The sequence below is a fragment of the Squalius cephalus genome (genome assembly GCF_949319135.1).
Source record: "Squalius cephalus genome assembly, chromosome: 7".
Lineage (NCBI taxonomy): Eukaryota > Metazoa > Chordata > Actinopteri > Cypriniformes > Leuciscidae > Squalius > Squalius cephalus.
This window is the reverse complement of record NC_137128.1, coordinates 27,480,685-27,494,760: the sequence shown is the minus strand read 5'-3', so window position 1 is coordinate 27,494,760 and position 14,076 is coordinate 27,480,685. Positions and strand designations below refer to the sequence as shown.

The window sequence follows — 14,076 nt, the reverse complement described above, 5'->3', positions numbered from 1 at the left end:
AATAAAACACGTATTTTCCACAAGGATCAATATCTAAACGGCACCATAATGTAGGAATGACCCACTTTTAAATTTTAAACTAGTGCGCCACCTGCTGTACGAGAAGCAAAATATAACATTAAGTCGAGAGCAACATTTTACATCCATGTACAGTACATGCTGTATAGAGAAGATATAACATAAAAATACAAACCTAGTTATTGGGCTCTTTAAACTTTTAACTTTAAAGTACATTGGTATATGGCTCATACTTAATGCATTCAAATATGCAAAATCTGTAAATATTGTAAAAAAAAAAAAAAAAAAAGACACACCAAAACATTTACTACTGATAATGGCAGAGAAAAGTCGCTAAATTAGCAAAGCAGTGATAGACCTTATTCACAGCAGCGCCAGCTTTCAGTGGGTTGCACTGTTATTTAATGTGGTTTTGGATTGTTCTGCTGATGAAACACTGCAAAAATATATCTTTCCAAGAAAAAGATGACATTGAAAGCACGGTAAGTCCATCCCTCACAGCCTCACTTTCATAACTGTCATGGCGCTGCTCTAAATAAGGTTTATAATACAGGGGGGAATTGTCATATTTCAGTCTAGACGGCAGATTTTATCTCCAGCTATTCCATACACAAACTCATTTTGAACATCACAATCATTAAAAAATATTTTAATTGAGCCACTTGAAGCAACTCCAAGAATTCAAATAGCTTCCCATCAAAATTAAAGTGAATTCATACACTAATTTCTCATTCTATATCCCCTAACAGCAAACAGATGGTGGGAAATAAGTTAGTGAAACCAGTGAGTCAGAGGTCTCCCAAATGCAGGAAGGTTGAAAAGAGAGATTGTTAACCACATGACTGACAAAGCAAACAGATGTAGAACGTGAAAAGATCAAGATGTTTAATAATTTCAGAAATTAAAAAAAGACAGATGAAAGGAAGAAAAAGAAAGATTTATTGAAGACAGAAAAGTATGAGCATCTATATCAAAAGAAGGTTACGCTTTCAAGAGGGCAATTACATGTTCAGACACGTGTTGAAATCTCTTTAATATTGTGTAATAAAAAAGGAAGGCTCTACAATGAGCTGAATGTCTGCTATTACCTTATCAAAATATACATGTTTGACACAGAAATGATGCTGATTTTCAATTACTGGTACAAAACAAAAAATATATATATATACAGTAGCCCTCACCCACTCTGTTTCTCAACATTACATCCATAGTGGGAAAAACAAGTATAACTATATACGCAATAGAAAGTAGTATCTATATAACGTAATAGAAAGGAGCTCTGTCGCTACTTTAAGACTTTTGTTTGGTTCTGTTCTGACAACAGAAATGTTTTGATCCATGCTTTAGGCCAAAAAAAGCCCACAATGTCTTGTCTAAGTTGTAATATTTTCTTTTAAGGTCTTGCGTTGCTTCTTGTAAACAAAAGGCAATAATATAAAGATAAGGCCTCTAAACTTTTCGCCTCTGCTCACTGAAATCAAAGCAGTCAATTAAACTATATTGCTGCACAGTAAGACACACTTCAATAAGAAATAGCAAAAACTGTCTGGCAGTACAGGGAAGATGCTTTGGTCCATCATGCTACTCTTCAGGAAGAAAAAAAACCCCCCACCCAAACAAATATTAATTACAAAGGTTAAAAAAAAAAAAAAAAAAAAACTGAAATGGAAAGATTACAAGTACAAGCTCAAAGGTAAAAGGGAATGTCTGAGCATTAGGACTTCTGCCACAAACAACATGAAATGGATGTGTCGGAAAGACCGTGGCCTTAATGTTTCCCAACCCCTCCCCCCTCCCCAACACAGAAGTGCCAAAAACAATACGAAGTCTTGTCACAGGTGTCTCGGTTCACACAAACGTCACATAGGAACTTAAGACTCTGTAATGCTAAATTTTCTTGAACATAAATGGCAAGTGACAATAAGAGAAAAACTGACTTATTTTGCCACACGCAGAGTAATCAAAAATTATGTAAAAATCAGTGAACTCTGGTTTGGTTCCAAGCGGTTTCATAACTGACAAAACCCATAAAAAGCAAGGCAATTGGGTAAAAAATGGGGAAATTATGAAGCGTTTCTCCCAACTAAACTGAGAATATAACAGTCTAGGCACAGAGAACCCAGTGGGCAAAAGCCCAAATAGATGACAGTATAGAAGTATGTGTGACTACAATAAAAAAAAAAAAAAGGAATGAAACTATAGATTATAGAATATCTTACATACGGTACATAAGGAAAAGATCCACATTTAGAATAACTATATGCAAAATAAGCTGTGACAGTCAGGTACAAAACAAAAGCCTGTTAATAAACTGAAGTAATTTACCAGAAAACATTCTTGTTTTCACTAGTCAAATTTAAATGGGGACCACCTAGGAACAGCAGGCAGGGGTTTTTGTTGCTGTTTTTTTAAAGTTTGAGGTTAATGGTTCCTGTAAAGAAGCCAAAAACATCAAAATATTTCTAAGGCCATTAAGATGATAAACTTTAAGCACCATGTAAGGCACAGTTGCTTTTTTTGGAAAAGCAAATAGGGAATAGGTTCGAAAAGGTTAATTACAGGTTCAACAAACGAAACAAGGCTTTGCGTGTGCAACCTGAAGGGGTGCGGCTTTCCGCAGAGGCACAAGTGTAAACTATGCAGCATCTATGATCCAAAACCGACGTGTGCCAACAATGAACTAAGTCAAAAAACAAACCGTCTGAGAAAACGTACTATTAAAACCCAAGTCACATTGGGTTGAAGAGTTCCTCTTGTCTACTGGTTTAAAGTGGAATTACAAAATAGACATACATGTGTGAATATAGATATAATTAAAGGAATGATCAAGTGTGTGTTGTGGAACACATTTGTCCACAGTGATATAAATTGTGGAAGGCTTACAGTTTGGTCTAAAGTGACAGTCCTTTCAACCTCTTTAAAACAAAACAACCTCCATCAGATGGTGGACTTGGAGAAGGACACTCTGAGGTGATGGTTCTCTCCCAGGTCATGATTGTGAAATTTGATCAGAGACTCAATTGCTTCCTCCACAGAGCCCAATTGGATGAGAGCCATTTTACGATCTTTCCTGAAAGGATTAACACAATATTTTAAAACTTCCAGGAAATATCATGACAATCTGTGGAAATCAAATCTGTAAAAATGTCTTACTGGAAAAACTTGAAGGCCTTAACCACAGCTCCTGAACTTAGAAACAATCCTCTGAGATCATCCTCAGTGACAGCAGGACTAAGAAGAGAGAAAAAAAAAAATTGACATTGAATAAAAAGCAGTGCTAAAGAAGCCAAACAGATGTGTTACTAACGGATGTTAGTTTTGTGGACTCACGGGATGTTGGAGAGATGGAGAGTAGAGGAAGGTGGGAAGATATTGGAGTAGTTCTTAGAGCCTGGCTTTTTGAAGCGGTGAAGAGGAGAGTTGCTGTAGTCCTTGGTGAGCCCCTGATCCTCATGGCCTTCACGTGGCAACTGTACCGTGGTGTGTTTGGAAAGAGTGGCCCGCAAAGCCTTACCATACAGTTTCTGCCCGTTCAAGTGGCTCATGGCTAAAAAGGGCAAGAGAGGTTGGTATTGCTTCTTAGGAAAGTTGCTAAAAAGTTAAAGACCTTTATAAATACCTAGCTGGGCTTGGGTTCCATCAGACATCTGCACCAATGCATTTTCCTTCTTGTTGAACAGGATCTTCACTCTCATGACATCACCATACACACCTAACAAAAGATAGTAGTAGCTACATAAGGACGTGACTACTGTATGACAGGACAATTGGTTACCATTTTCTCAACCAAACACTCAAGAATGTTTCAATGAAATATCTATACAATGAAGTAATTTTATACCCAAGTAAGACATGCATTACTGGTACAAACAGACTACATTTCTATTGTGACCCATCACTACTGGACCTGGCTTTCTACATTTATGAATGTATAATTACTTCACAACAAACACAGTATGTCGCTATTCGAAAGATTTACTCAAAGTAATCTTGATTGGTTTACTAATACGTTTAGGAATGCAGGAAATTTGCACGTTAACCTTTAATTAAACATACAGGGAATCAAACATAAAACTACCAAAAGATTATTAAATGCAGTATTAAATACGGCTTATTGAGAGGGCATGGCATTTAAAATAAGCAACGAGTTGCTATAAAATTGGCTCTCAAATTGAATGTAGAGTCATGTGGCTAAGATCAGTCTAAACTACACAACAGTTATGACCACAATATTTAACAATTTAGCATCCACCAAATGAAGGAGCCCAAAAATTCTTAAAAACTCCATCACATATACAAACCAAAGTACACATCTTAGATGAAGTTAAAATATGAAAAACAAAAAGGTAATAAAAAGGAGATGCCAATGATAACATACCGAAAAGAATAAAGAGGCATTGGGGCGTAACGCTCTTAAGACAGCAGAGGAAGGCAGCGTAGGGAGGAAGGGACAGGAAAAGATCGGAGGCAGGACAGTGGAGGTTGAACATGTCCACAGCGAGGCAGTTCCACAGGAATGGCGAAAAACGGTGGTAGGATCATGAAGGTGGGTGATATTGTTCATGATGAAAAGGTGGGGGAAGGGTAGAAGTAAAGGAGGATATCCGACAATGTATGGTGGGGATGTTGTTGTGTGTTGGTTGGTTGCACAGTAGAAAAACAAATCGTTTATGTATCCAGTATTGGTGTGAATAGGGAATCATATTGTTTGGGTGGGTAGGGAGTTTAAATTATTACAAAAAACAAAAGTGGTGCAGTCAGTTGGCAAAAGATTCCAGGTCAAAGTATTAAAATAATAAAAGGGGGAAGGGGAATGGGGAGGGAGAGAAACAAGAAAAAGGAAGTAAAAAACAAGGTCAGTATACACAAAGAAAAATGTAGTGTTCCAGTCAGCAGAACTTGCTAAATTAAAATGCTTTTCACTATAGGAACACTAAGGCAATAAATAAAGAAAGGAGAGAAGATTAACAATGAAATACAGGAAAGATAGAGACAATATATATTCACAGCTCTAAAGGAATACTAGAAATGAAATGTTTCAGATGGCTTCAGACAAGGGTCAACAAATATTAAGAAATGGTTGACATGCATGTTTGTACAGTAGTCAAATGAGCCTCCACAGTCATAAACACTTATTACATGGTTTGAAGAGCTACACATATTATGAAGTATTCATTCCTTCCAAAATTTCTCTATTTTTACAGTTCTACCAACCAAAATGGAGTATGGCTTGTTGAAACAAGAACCATAGGCTAATGAACTAAAGGCTAAGGGAATCTAAACTATTAAAATGGCACTAACCTCAGGGTTAAGGTTGCTGACTAGCAGGACACTGTTTCCTCCCGCAGTGAGACTGGAAAAACTCAGGCGTCCAGCAGCAGCAGCGGCGGCCGCCGCAGCACCGGGAATACCGAGCGATGCGAGAGCCCCGGCAGGCATGCCCTGCAGAGACAGACCTGTAGGAGGGACAGCCATCACTACACAGCATTGATGCTATGCTGGGAAACTGTGCTAAAGCAACCCACAGATAGTTATTATGAGGGCTATGACTGACCTGCTGCCTGCTGAATGGTAAACGTTGGTGGGAAACCATGAGCCCCATATGGTGATGCAGAGATTATCCCAGGAGCAGCTGAGAAAAATAAATAAATAAATTTAAAAGAAAAAAAAAATGCAGTTTGTGATATGCATTTTGAAAATGCCATTTATTAACAGCAGTAAAAAAACAAAAACAAAAAAAATGATTAAGTTTTACACAAGGCAGCTGCAGCCATCGTCTGTGCATCGAGGGAGGGCTGACTGTCTCCTGTAGGTAGGTCAGGACGAGTGTAGTCTCTGCTCTTATCGTTGTTGTACTTAACATTCAAGCTGGTGAGCTTAGAGAAACTGATGCGAAGGGTACAGCAGGCATTGTAGATGTTCTGTCCATCCAAAGACTGTTGAATGTTAGGCCAAATGATTACATGGTTTAGAAGGGATTTAGCTGCCCATTCATCCATAAATATATTGATCCACTATGCCACTCACCAGCTTTGCATGCTGTGCAGTCATTCCATCTGAGTACTGAACCAGTGCTTGGAACTGGTTGTTTTTGGTAAATGTTATGATCTTCAAAACAGTCCCAAACTTTGAGAAGATCTGGGAGGGTGGGGTAATAAGTAATGGAATAATAATAATAAATAATAATAGCAATATTATTTAATAATAATATAATAAAAATAATTAAGGACTATAAATAAAAAATAAAAAAGTCAGTACCTGGTGAAGGACATCAAGAGTAACTGGGTAGAAGAGGTTTTCAACGATTACTCTCAGCACAGGGCTCTGGCTGCCCATACCTGCTCCATCAACAGCGCTCAAAGACATGCTTCCTGTCTGGACCGCATTCACCGCCTGCAGTGCTGCCTGTGCTCTCTATGGGAATGGAGGGGGCAGGGCACAAGTATGCATTATCATTCTTGAAAGAGTTATTTATATTGAGTAATTACCCTTGATTAAATGTCTAATGTGACGTAATTTGTACTAACAACTTGGTTGGGTGAGTTGTCAGTCTTCAGTTCCTTGTGATTGGAATACTGCATGTAGATCGGATGGTTGCGGATGACAGGGGTGACAGAGGAGTAGTAGCTGACCATGGTCTGTGCTGACTCCTCCGTGTTCATCTCCAGGAAGGCCTGTGAGGAGATAACACAATAAGGAAAGGCCCGATGATGTACATTCAAAGCGGGGTATAATCATATTTTGAGGGAAATGAAAGGCAGCAGTAATCTTTACCTGGTTCTTTCCTTTCAGCATCAGAAGGTTAGTCACTTTTCCAAAGGGAAGCCCCAAAGAAATGACTTCTGCTTCGTTTATGTCATTTGGCAGTTTGCGTACATGTATCACTCTTGAAGGAATGCCAGGGCTCCTGATGTCCCCTTTGAACTTCTTGCTGTCATTACCATTTGCTGACAAAAAGAATGCATCTCAATTTAATTTCATACTAAAGAATCCAAATACATGTACATTTAGTTTCAAAGGTTTGAGGTCAATAAGATTTGTTTTAATGTTTTTGAAAAGTCTCTTATGTTCATCAAAAAAAAAGAAAAGAAAAAGGTAAAAACAGTAATATTGTGAAATATTACTTCCATTTAAAATAAACATTTCCCATTTTAAGATGTAGTTTATTCAAGTCAATTTTATTTGTAAAACACTTCACATTACACAAACAGCTTTACAAAAAAAAAAGTCAAGGTTTATAATGCATTCATATTTTTATGCCTGCATTAGAGCAGATTAGATCTGGGCAATAATATAGTTTACATTTTGCAGCATTATAAACAGCCGAGATTTACTATATAGCATACATTACCTTGCATGAATGTACTATGTATGCAGGTAAAGTTGGATATAATATTTCAAATATATTGCAGAGTAGTGTTGTCAAAGTACCGGTACTGCAAATATGACGATACCAACATTTCTGTAGTACTGGGTATATTCGGTACACACTAATAGGCAGCTGCTTTAAGTCGCTTCCGTGTTTTTATCTAAGCGCGGGGCTCCAGGCTAACTTTTTTACTAGGAGCACTGTCTGTAGCCGATATATACCACAATATATATAGTGTCTGAGTATATTAAACTGCAAAAAGACTTTTTAATATTAACCCTGCATGTTCTGCTTGTCTCTGTTTGAATGAATGGCGCAGACGCACGGTTTCATTTACCTCACACACTGTTTTCAGTCTCTGCTGCCTCACGATATGACGACATGATGAAATTCATCTCCAGAGCTACTCTGAGAGTCACTTCATGAGCATGTTACCATTTCATTTGAGAAAAACTATCGTCATATCGTACACACAAAAACTCAAAGGTCTTCACGGCAACCCGTCAAAATAAAAGTTCGGTTTAACTTGAAGAAATTGACAGAAGTAATTATATTAGGCTACTGTACAGTAGATTTAGCTACATCTCCATGGGATTTTTTTATAAGCAATATTTATGTTTAAACAGCATGTAGCCTTTAATGCTTATATGTATTATTTACTTATGATTACTGTTATAAATAAAGTCATTGAATTGAATTTTTTTTTTTTTTTTTTTAAATGGTTAAATAAAATAGAAAAATAGTTACAACAGATTTTGCTGTGGTACCGAAATTGGTACAGAGAAACATACAATTTTAATGGTATCGGTACCGACTACTGGAATTTTGGTATCATGACATGCCTATTGCCAGGCTATAATTTAACAACTTATTTGATAATCTTAAAAAAATAATAATAATAAAAAAAAAATCATACTGACCCAAAGCTTTTGAACAGTAACGTATAAACCCACAGCCATAAATGCCTACCTGCTCCAGAGCTCATTATATAAGGTCCGTTAGGAATGCAGGAGGAAAAGAGTTCGTCAGATCCCCTCTGAAAAGAGAAGGGAAGTGATTCATTAAGCAGGACACATATACAAGGTTTGCAAAATAGGACACTCAAACCACCGAACCAGAAGACCCTAAACACTGCGACAAGATGTGAATCAGCTACATCAGTGCATTAGCGACAAAAGGGTAACATAAACTGTCATCTGACATAGTATTAGCCTATAGAAACTCATGACAAATATAAGCATGCAGCAAACCAGTCTGATTACACAATTAATATGTGATCCAATATTTTAATAAATGATCCAACTGGAACATTTCCAAAATGACAAAAACAAACTCATTGCCTAATGGTTACAATTAATTACTACTACATAGGCATCTAAGCACAAGAGATCACTACACTTTACTGCTGGTAAAAGCAGAACAAAGAAAGACAGAAATGTAAACAGAGGCAGCTGTGTACTGCCATAACACTAACACAAAGTCTCTCACTCAAGGCCAAGCTGGAGCCACTTGGCTGGCCAATGGAGCAATGAGCAAATCATTCAGCATCACTCTCTTAATAAACCACTTCAAATGGCAAGTCTCTGCTGAAGTGGTCACATGCGCTGGATAAGCCAAAGCCTTTACACTCCATTACCACAATGTGTGTTCTGTTCCAGCCCAAAAGAAAGTATTGTTAACTAAGCTGAACGCCTGGTCCTCGGGCTGATTTCTCCCCTATGGTCTACTACAAACAGCCTCAAGAGCACTTTACCACACCCTGGATAAATGTTTACCTTAAATACAGCCCATGGGCTCAATAAGCAGCCTATAGCAAACCATCAATAACATTGCGGAGAAAGGGAAAAATAACTTAATACTGTTTATGTGGCACAGCATTTCCTTAAAAAAAAAAGAAAAAAAAAAGGGATGACACCACATTCCTCCCAGCTAAATCCTGCAGGAGTCAGGTTTCAACATCACTTTTATAAAACAGTTATGACAGGAAAGCCTTGTCTGGTTGAACCATCCATTGTTTTCGGGCGAGACCTCCACCCAACTACAGCATTTCCTTCCTCTATTTTTAACTGCGGGGCATTGCAGCTTGAGTGCTCGCTTAGGAAAGGAAAAAAGGAGCCGAGAACCATGACTCCCACACTGGTCTCTAGGAGCTTAAGACTTGCAGGTGCCAACATGTTTACATCCATTGACAAAGTGCAAGCCTTCAGGGTAAGAGCACAGTCTGTGTTGAATAAGGAGGTCAGGGAGACAGGAATGCAAGCACAGCATTCCAACCACAGTAATTAGTGCCCAGACTCCAACTTCATCTACTACATCTTTACTCCTCACATGTGTGAAAGACATCAGGGGAAACAACAGCAGGCAGTCTCCATGTACAAACACATCCGATGCAACTATTTTGCAAAATCTTAAGTAGCAAAATATAAAAAGTAGAAACTAGGCTAAATCCTACAGGTCGCCATTTCTGAATTGCCTCCAGAACATCAAGATTTGAGTGTAGGCTACTTCTTTCACCTTTGGGTCAGTTATCACAGTGATTGTTTAAACAGCAGGTGCCCTTTGACCAGAATAATTACAGTTGAAGGATCAGATGCAAATGGGAGAAGAATTTCAGACTCAGCAATTTAGACAAGTTCCCTCAGTCTCAGCAATTTAGAAAACAAATAGGAAGAACACAAAACCTCTAAACCAGACATACAACCCAAACTAATATTGTTACTGAACACCCACAACAACCAAACAGGAAAACCAACATTACACATTTGCATGTCAGAGATGGTCACTTTTATATAAAAAATAAAAAAAATAAAATAGACATACCTTTGTGCCGACCGTTATATCATGGACACTGCTATAAAAAAAAGAAAAAAAGCATTAAACAGAAATTAGAAATCAGAGGCTCAATCACATTTGATAAATTCAGCAACAGATAGGGCTATGCAATCCTTAAAAGTATGTTTGCTATGTAACGGAAGCTGGAACACATTTTTTCTTCCATATTGTGAAATACAAAGTGAAACGGACTATTAAAGAAAAATGTAGAGCAGAGAGTTGGTTCTACCCATTAATTGTTGATTGGATAGAGGCAAAACTGAATGTGAGCTTGGTCATTTTTTTTAGCAGACTACATGATTGGAGAAGTAAAGCAAATATCATCAGAAAGAAGTCTGTAATTTCACCGGAAGATTAAGTTATGACTTATTTAATAAAAAAAAAAACATTGAACATGAATTTAGAAAATAGATAGGATGAATTTTCATTTGAATAATTTTCTTCATTTCATTAGTGTATTTCACCAAGTCACCATGTGTTGCCAACAAATTCTGCAACTCACTGAAAATGTATGTCTGTTAAGTGCTCAAGTTCATGCAAATAAACAGTAATGCGGCAACTACCAATGTGAGTGCAGACATGTTGCCAGATACAGTTGGATACAGTGACTTGGCATCATTTTAAAGATTGTCATTCTGTGTGAACAGGGCTTTAGTACAATAGGTGTCCAGAAAATGTAATTTCTGATTGGTACACAAATGTCATGCAAACAGGCCCAGCAGGAACTACAGACTGCTGTTGTACAAAACAAGAGTTGCAATTCAGGCACACCTTCTAGGATGCAACCTGAGATAAAAGCAAACAGTAAAACAAAGCAAGCCTGTTAAGCCACTCTTCACGCCACTCAACAGTATCAATCAGTTTCACACTTCTCTTGAGAACATTTCTTGAATTATTTAGTTCAGGTAGATTCAGTTGATAATGCTGTAAAACCAGTTCTGTTTGTACTTAAATGCAAAGAGATGCAAAACTTACTCTATTTCAGTGACGTAACTGGATCCCAGAGGATACAGATCAGTCTCTAACCGGCTGCAGAAGACAAAAACAGGATTTTATGCCAATATTTTGTCATTCATTCACTATCATGTTTTAAACCTGTAAGTTGCTCCTTCTCACAAGGAGATTAGGCTGAATGAAAGGTCTCAGTCGACATTCACTTCCATTGTAGGCTGTCATTCTGCCTAAAATCTATTTTCAGCCTAAATCTATTCTACTGAATGGAATAAAGTCTTCCCAATTTGGAACGTAGCAAGTACTATATGACAGAATTTAAAATTAAGGGTGAAATATCCCTTGTGGATATAATGTGCAAATTTATAATAAGCATTCTCATGCAAATGAAACATAGGCCTAAATATATATTTTTTTGATTATACTTACTAATACGTAAATAAAACGTTACATGTTCCAACCCTGATGATCAGTTCTGAACTATGAGGTTGTGTTTACACTGCAAGTCTTTTATGCACAGACCTGACCTTTTGACCAGATCAGGTTTTTGTCCCACCCATTTATATTCACTTAAGACACGACTGGTATCCAGTATCTGTTTACACATTAATTTACACTTAAATCTTTACTATGCTACAGGGTTGATCCTCGGATTTTGAATGGCTGTGGTATTATAATTAATTTATAACTCTTAGCCCATTTACCAGCACAGACAAGTTAAAAGCGGTTATGGACGTTTTCGCACACAATTTGACTAAACGGATATATAGGAAAAATACCGAAAAATAACGGTAGTTTTCATTTGTTATTTTATCTATGGTTCGTTTAAATCTAATTCATATAAATTAACGAGAGAGATACAGTAAGAGAGAGCTCTTACTGTGTGAAAGTAAAATATCTTAGACATCTATGCAAATATCTAAGCAAGTTTAGTTCTAGATCAGATGAAGAGAAGATGTCATTGTTTAAAGCATATTGTACACCACTTTATACTGCTCAATTGTGGTCAAATTATAGAACAGCAAGTTTGCGGAGGCTTGGAGTAGTTTATAATGATGCAATGGGAACTCTTATGGAGACCTAGATGGCATTGTGCAAGTGAAATGTTTGTAAGTGCAATGTTTGTAAGGGCAGGAGTTAATACTTTCCAAGTGGTGTTATGAAATCTTATGTATAATTGTTACAATGTTTGAAAATTTTTGAATTTTATTGAGATTATTGTGGGCTTTTCAAATATAAGGGTCAGTACTACACATTATCAGTCTAAGTAGTGGATAAACTGGTATTATATTTTTTGTAATGCATTGAATTTTTTCATGTTCTTTTCTTTTCTGTTTGTTTGTTTGTCGTTTTGTTTCTTTTTTTGTAATGCATTGAATTTATGTTCTTTTCTTTTCTGTTTGTTTGTTTGTCGTTTTGTTTCTTATGGACCTTGAGTCAGCAATAAAGTCTGATGAAGATACCCGCGTTCTTTACAACGTCTCTATGTAGGCTAATTGTGAAGTTGTGAGTTTAATTACAAAAACAGCCAAGTTATCACCTTGTTTCTGAGAAATATAATGAAGCTATTTTAGTATAGCGAATAGCGAAGCTATTTTATTCAAATAGCCTAATACAGGGTGCAGAGATTGAAAACACGTTTCTATGCTCCTGAATGTTTATATGTGTTTATATGTTTATCTCTTATGAATTTTCCACCTCAATAGTGCGAGCTAATACAGGAAAGTCTGCTTCATAATACGACATTTTAAAAAGCTATCTTTGTGGGAAAACGTGTCGAACTCGCATTGTTGTGGCTTGGAATTTCAATGGAAATCGAATATTTGAGTTTAGACGTTGGTCAAATGTCCAGATATGGGATTAAAAAAACATTTTGAAGTGGCTCAGAACGGGTACAAAAAAGGATCTCTGAGATTATTTGTGTTTTCATTTGTGCAACAAAATCGGATCTGTATCAAATGGGACTAAAACAACGTATTTTTGTGCCAGTGTAAACGCAGCTGATATCTTCAACGCGTCATTATCGAAAACAGTTACTGTAATCGGACCATTGTACGTGTATCAAACTTACTTAGTACTGATTGAAAAAAAACATTTAACGTGCATCGAACATACAAACGAGAAAAGCTACAATAAAGTTGAACTGGTATCGGTTTAGCAGGCTAGCAGGTAATTAGCTAGCCACCCAACAACAATGCGGAAACTGAGACACGTTGGTTGCCAAATAGTGACTGTTCTGTGTCTTCTATCCGTTACAAGGTCTATTTTACATTTTCGTCTTGCCAGTTACGTTAAAAAAATACTGTAGTTTAAGTTCGCTAGTGTTTCATAAAGCGGTCTCATCTAGACTACTTGCAACAGGTTGTTGGTCAGTTTGGTTCAACTTTTGGGCTCTTCCGGCACGGGAGACATTAAGAGCGGCAGAGACGAGTCAAAAATCACCATTTCCACTTCACTCTACGTCATTTAACACAATTTAAACGTGCATAATGTATTATGTCACCACAATGAATCAAACATCCAACGAAAAAACGTGTTTAAGGGGTATCATAATTGGAATGAACATGTTTTCAACTTACCCGTCCATGGCACTACACAAAACTACAGGTTGTCGTAGACGGGAGGTAGACCGTCTAGTATATCTTATATCCTTACAAAATGGCGGAGGGGGGATTGTCGCTCTCTGATTAGTCAATCGACTCTGGAGCGCCGAGTGTGGGCGGGACCTCACTTGTCCTTGGATAGCGGGATTGGACAGAAGAGCTGTCAATCTGGAAAGGCGGTCGAAAAAAGTTTGCGAAAACTTTTCCCTGTTGCCACCATGAAAAATGAAGTTGAAGAGTGAACTGTGCTTGAACCCACCATTATCAGCAACGAAAAGGACGAAGCTCTTCAGTGTGCTGTCA

General features: G+C 37.3%; 1 protein-coding gene across 1 annotated transcript; it reads right to left on the bottom strand.

The window, feature by feature from the left end:
- Positions 1–651: 651 nt before the first annotated feature.
- ptbp1a (polypyrimidine tract binding protein 1a) lies at positions 652–13,825 on the bottom strand. Its single transcript, XM_079875650.1, has 16 exons — positions 13,750–13,825; positions 11,195–11,248; positions 10,208–10,238; positions 8,357–8,423; positions 6,793–6,965; positions 6,546–6,692; positions 6,277–6,432; positions 6,046–6,156; positions 5,774–5,954; positions 5,573–5,650; positions 5,320–5,474; positions 4,397–4,430; positions 3,638–3,730; positions 3,349–3,565; positions 3,172–3,249; positions 652–3,088 (listed from the first exon to the last, which is right to left on the bottom strand). Exons 1-16 carry the CDS (start codon positions 13,755–13,757, stop codon positions 2,956–2,958), a joined length of 1,716 nt encoding a protein of 571 aa, XP_079731776.1. The 5' UTR covers positions 13,758–13,825; the 3' UTR covers positions 652–2,955.
- Positions 13,826–14,076: the final 251 nt, after the last annotated feature.

Excerpts from the sequence above, each read along its gene's own strand:
- ptbp1a (XM_079875650.1), bottom strand. Across the intron at positions 10,239-11,194 it reads AGTTACGTCACTGAAATAGA|CAGTGTCCATGATATAACGG; the intron begins GTAAGTTTTGCA and ends TTTTTTTTATAG. Across the intron at positions 4,431-5,319 it reads TCAGCAACCTTAACCCTGAG|AGCGTTACGCCCCAATGCCT; the intron begins GTTAGTGCCATT and ends TGCTGTCTTAAG.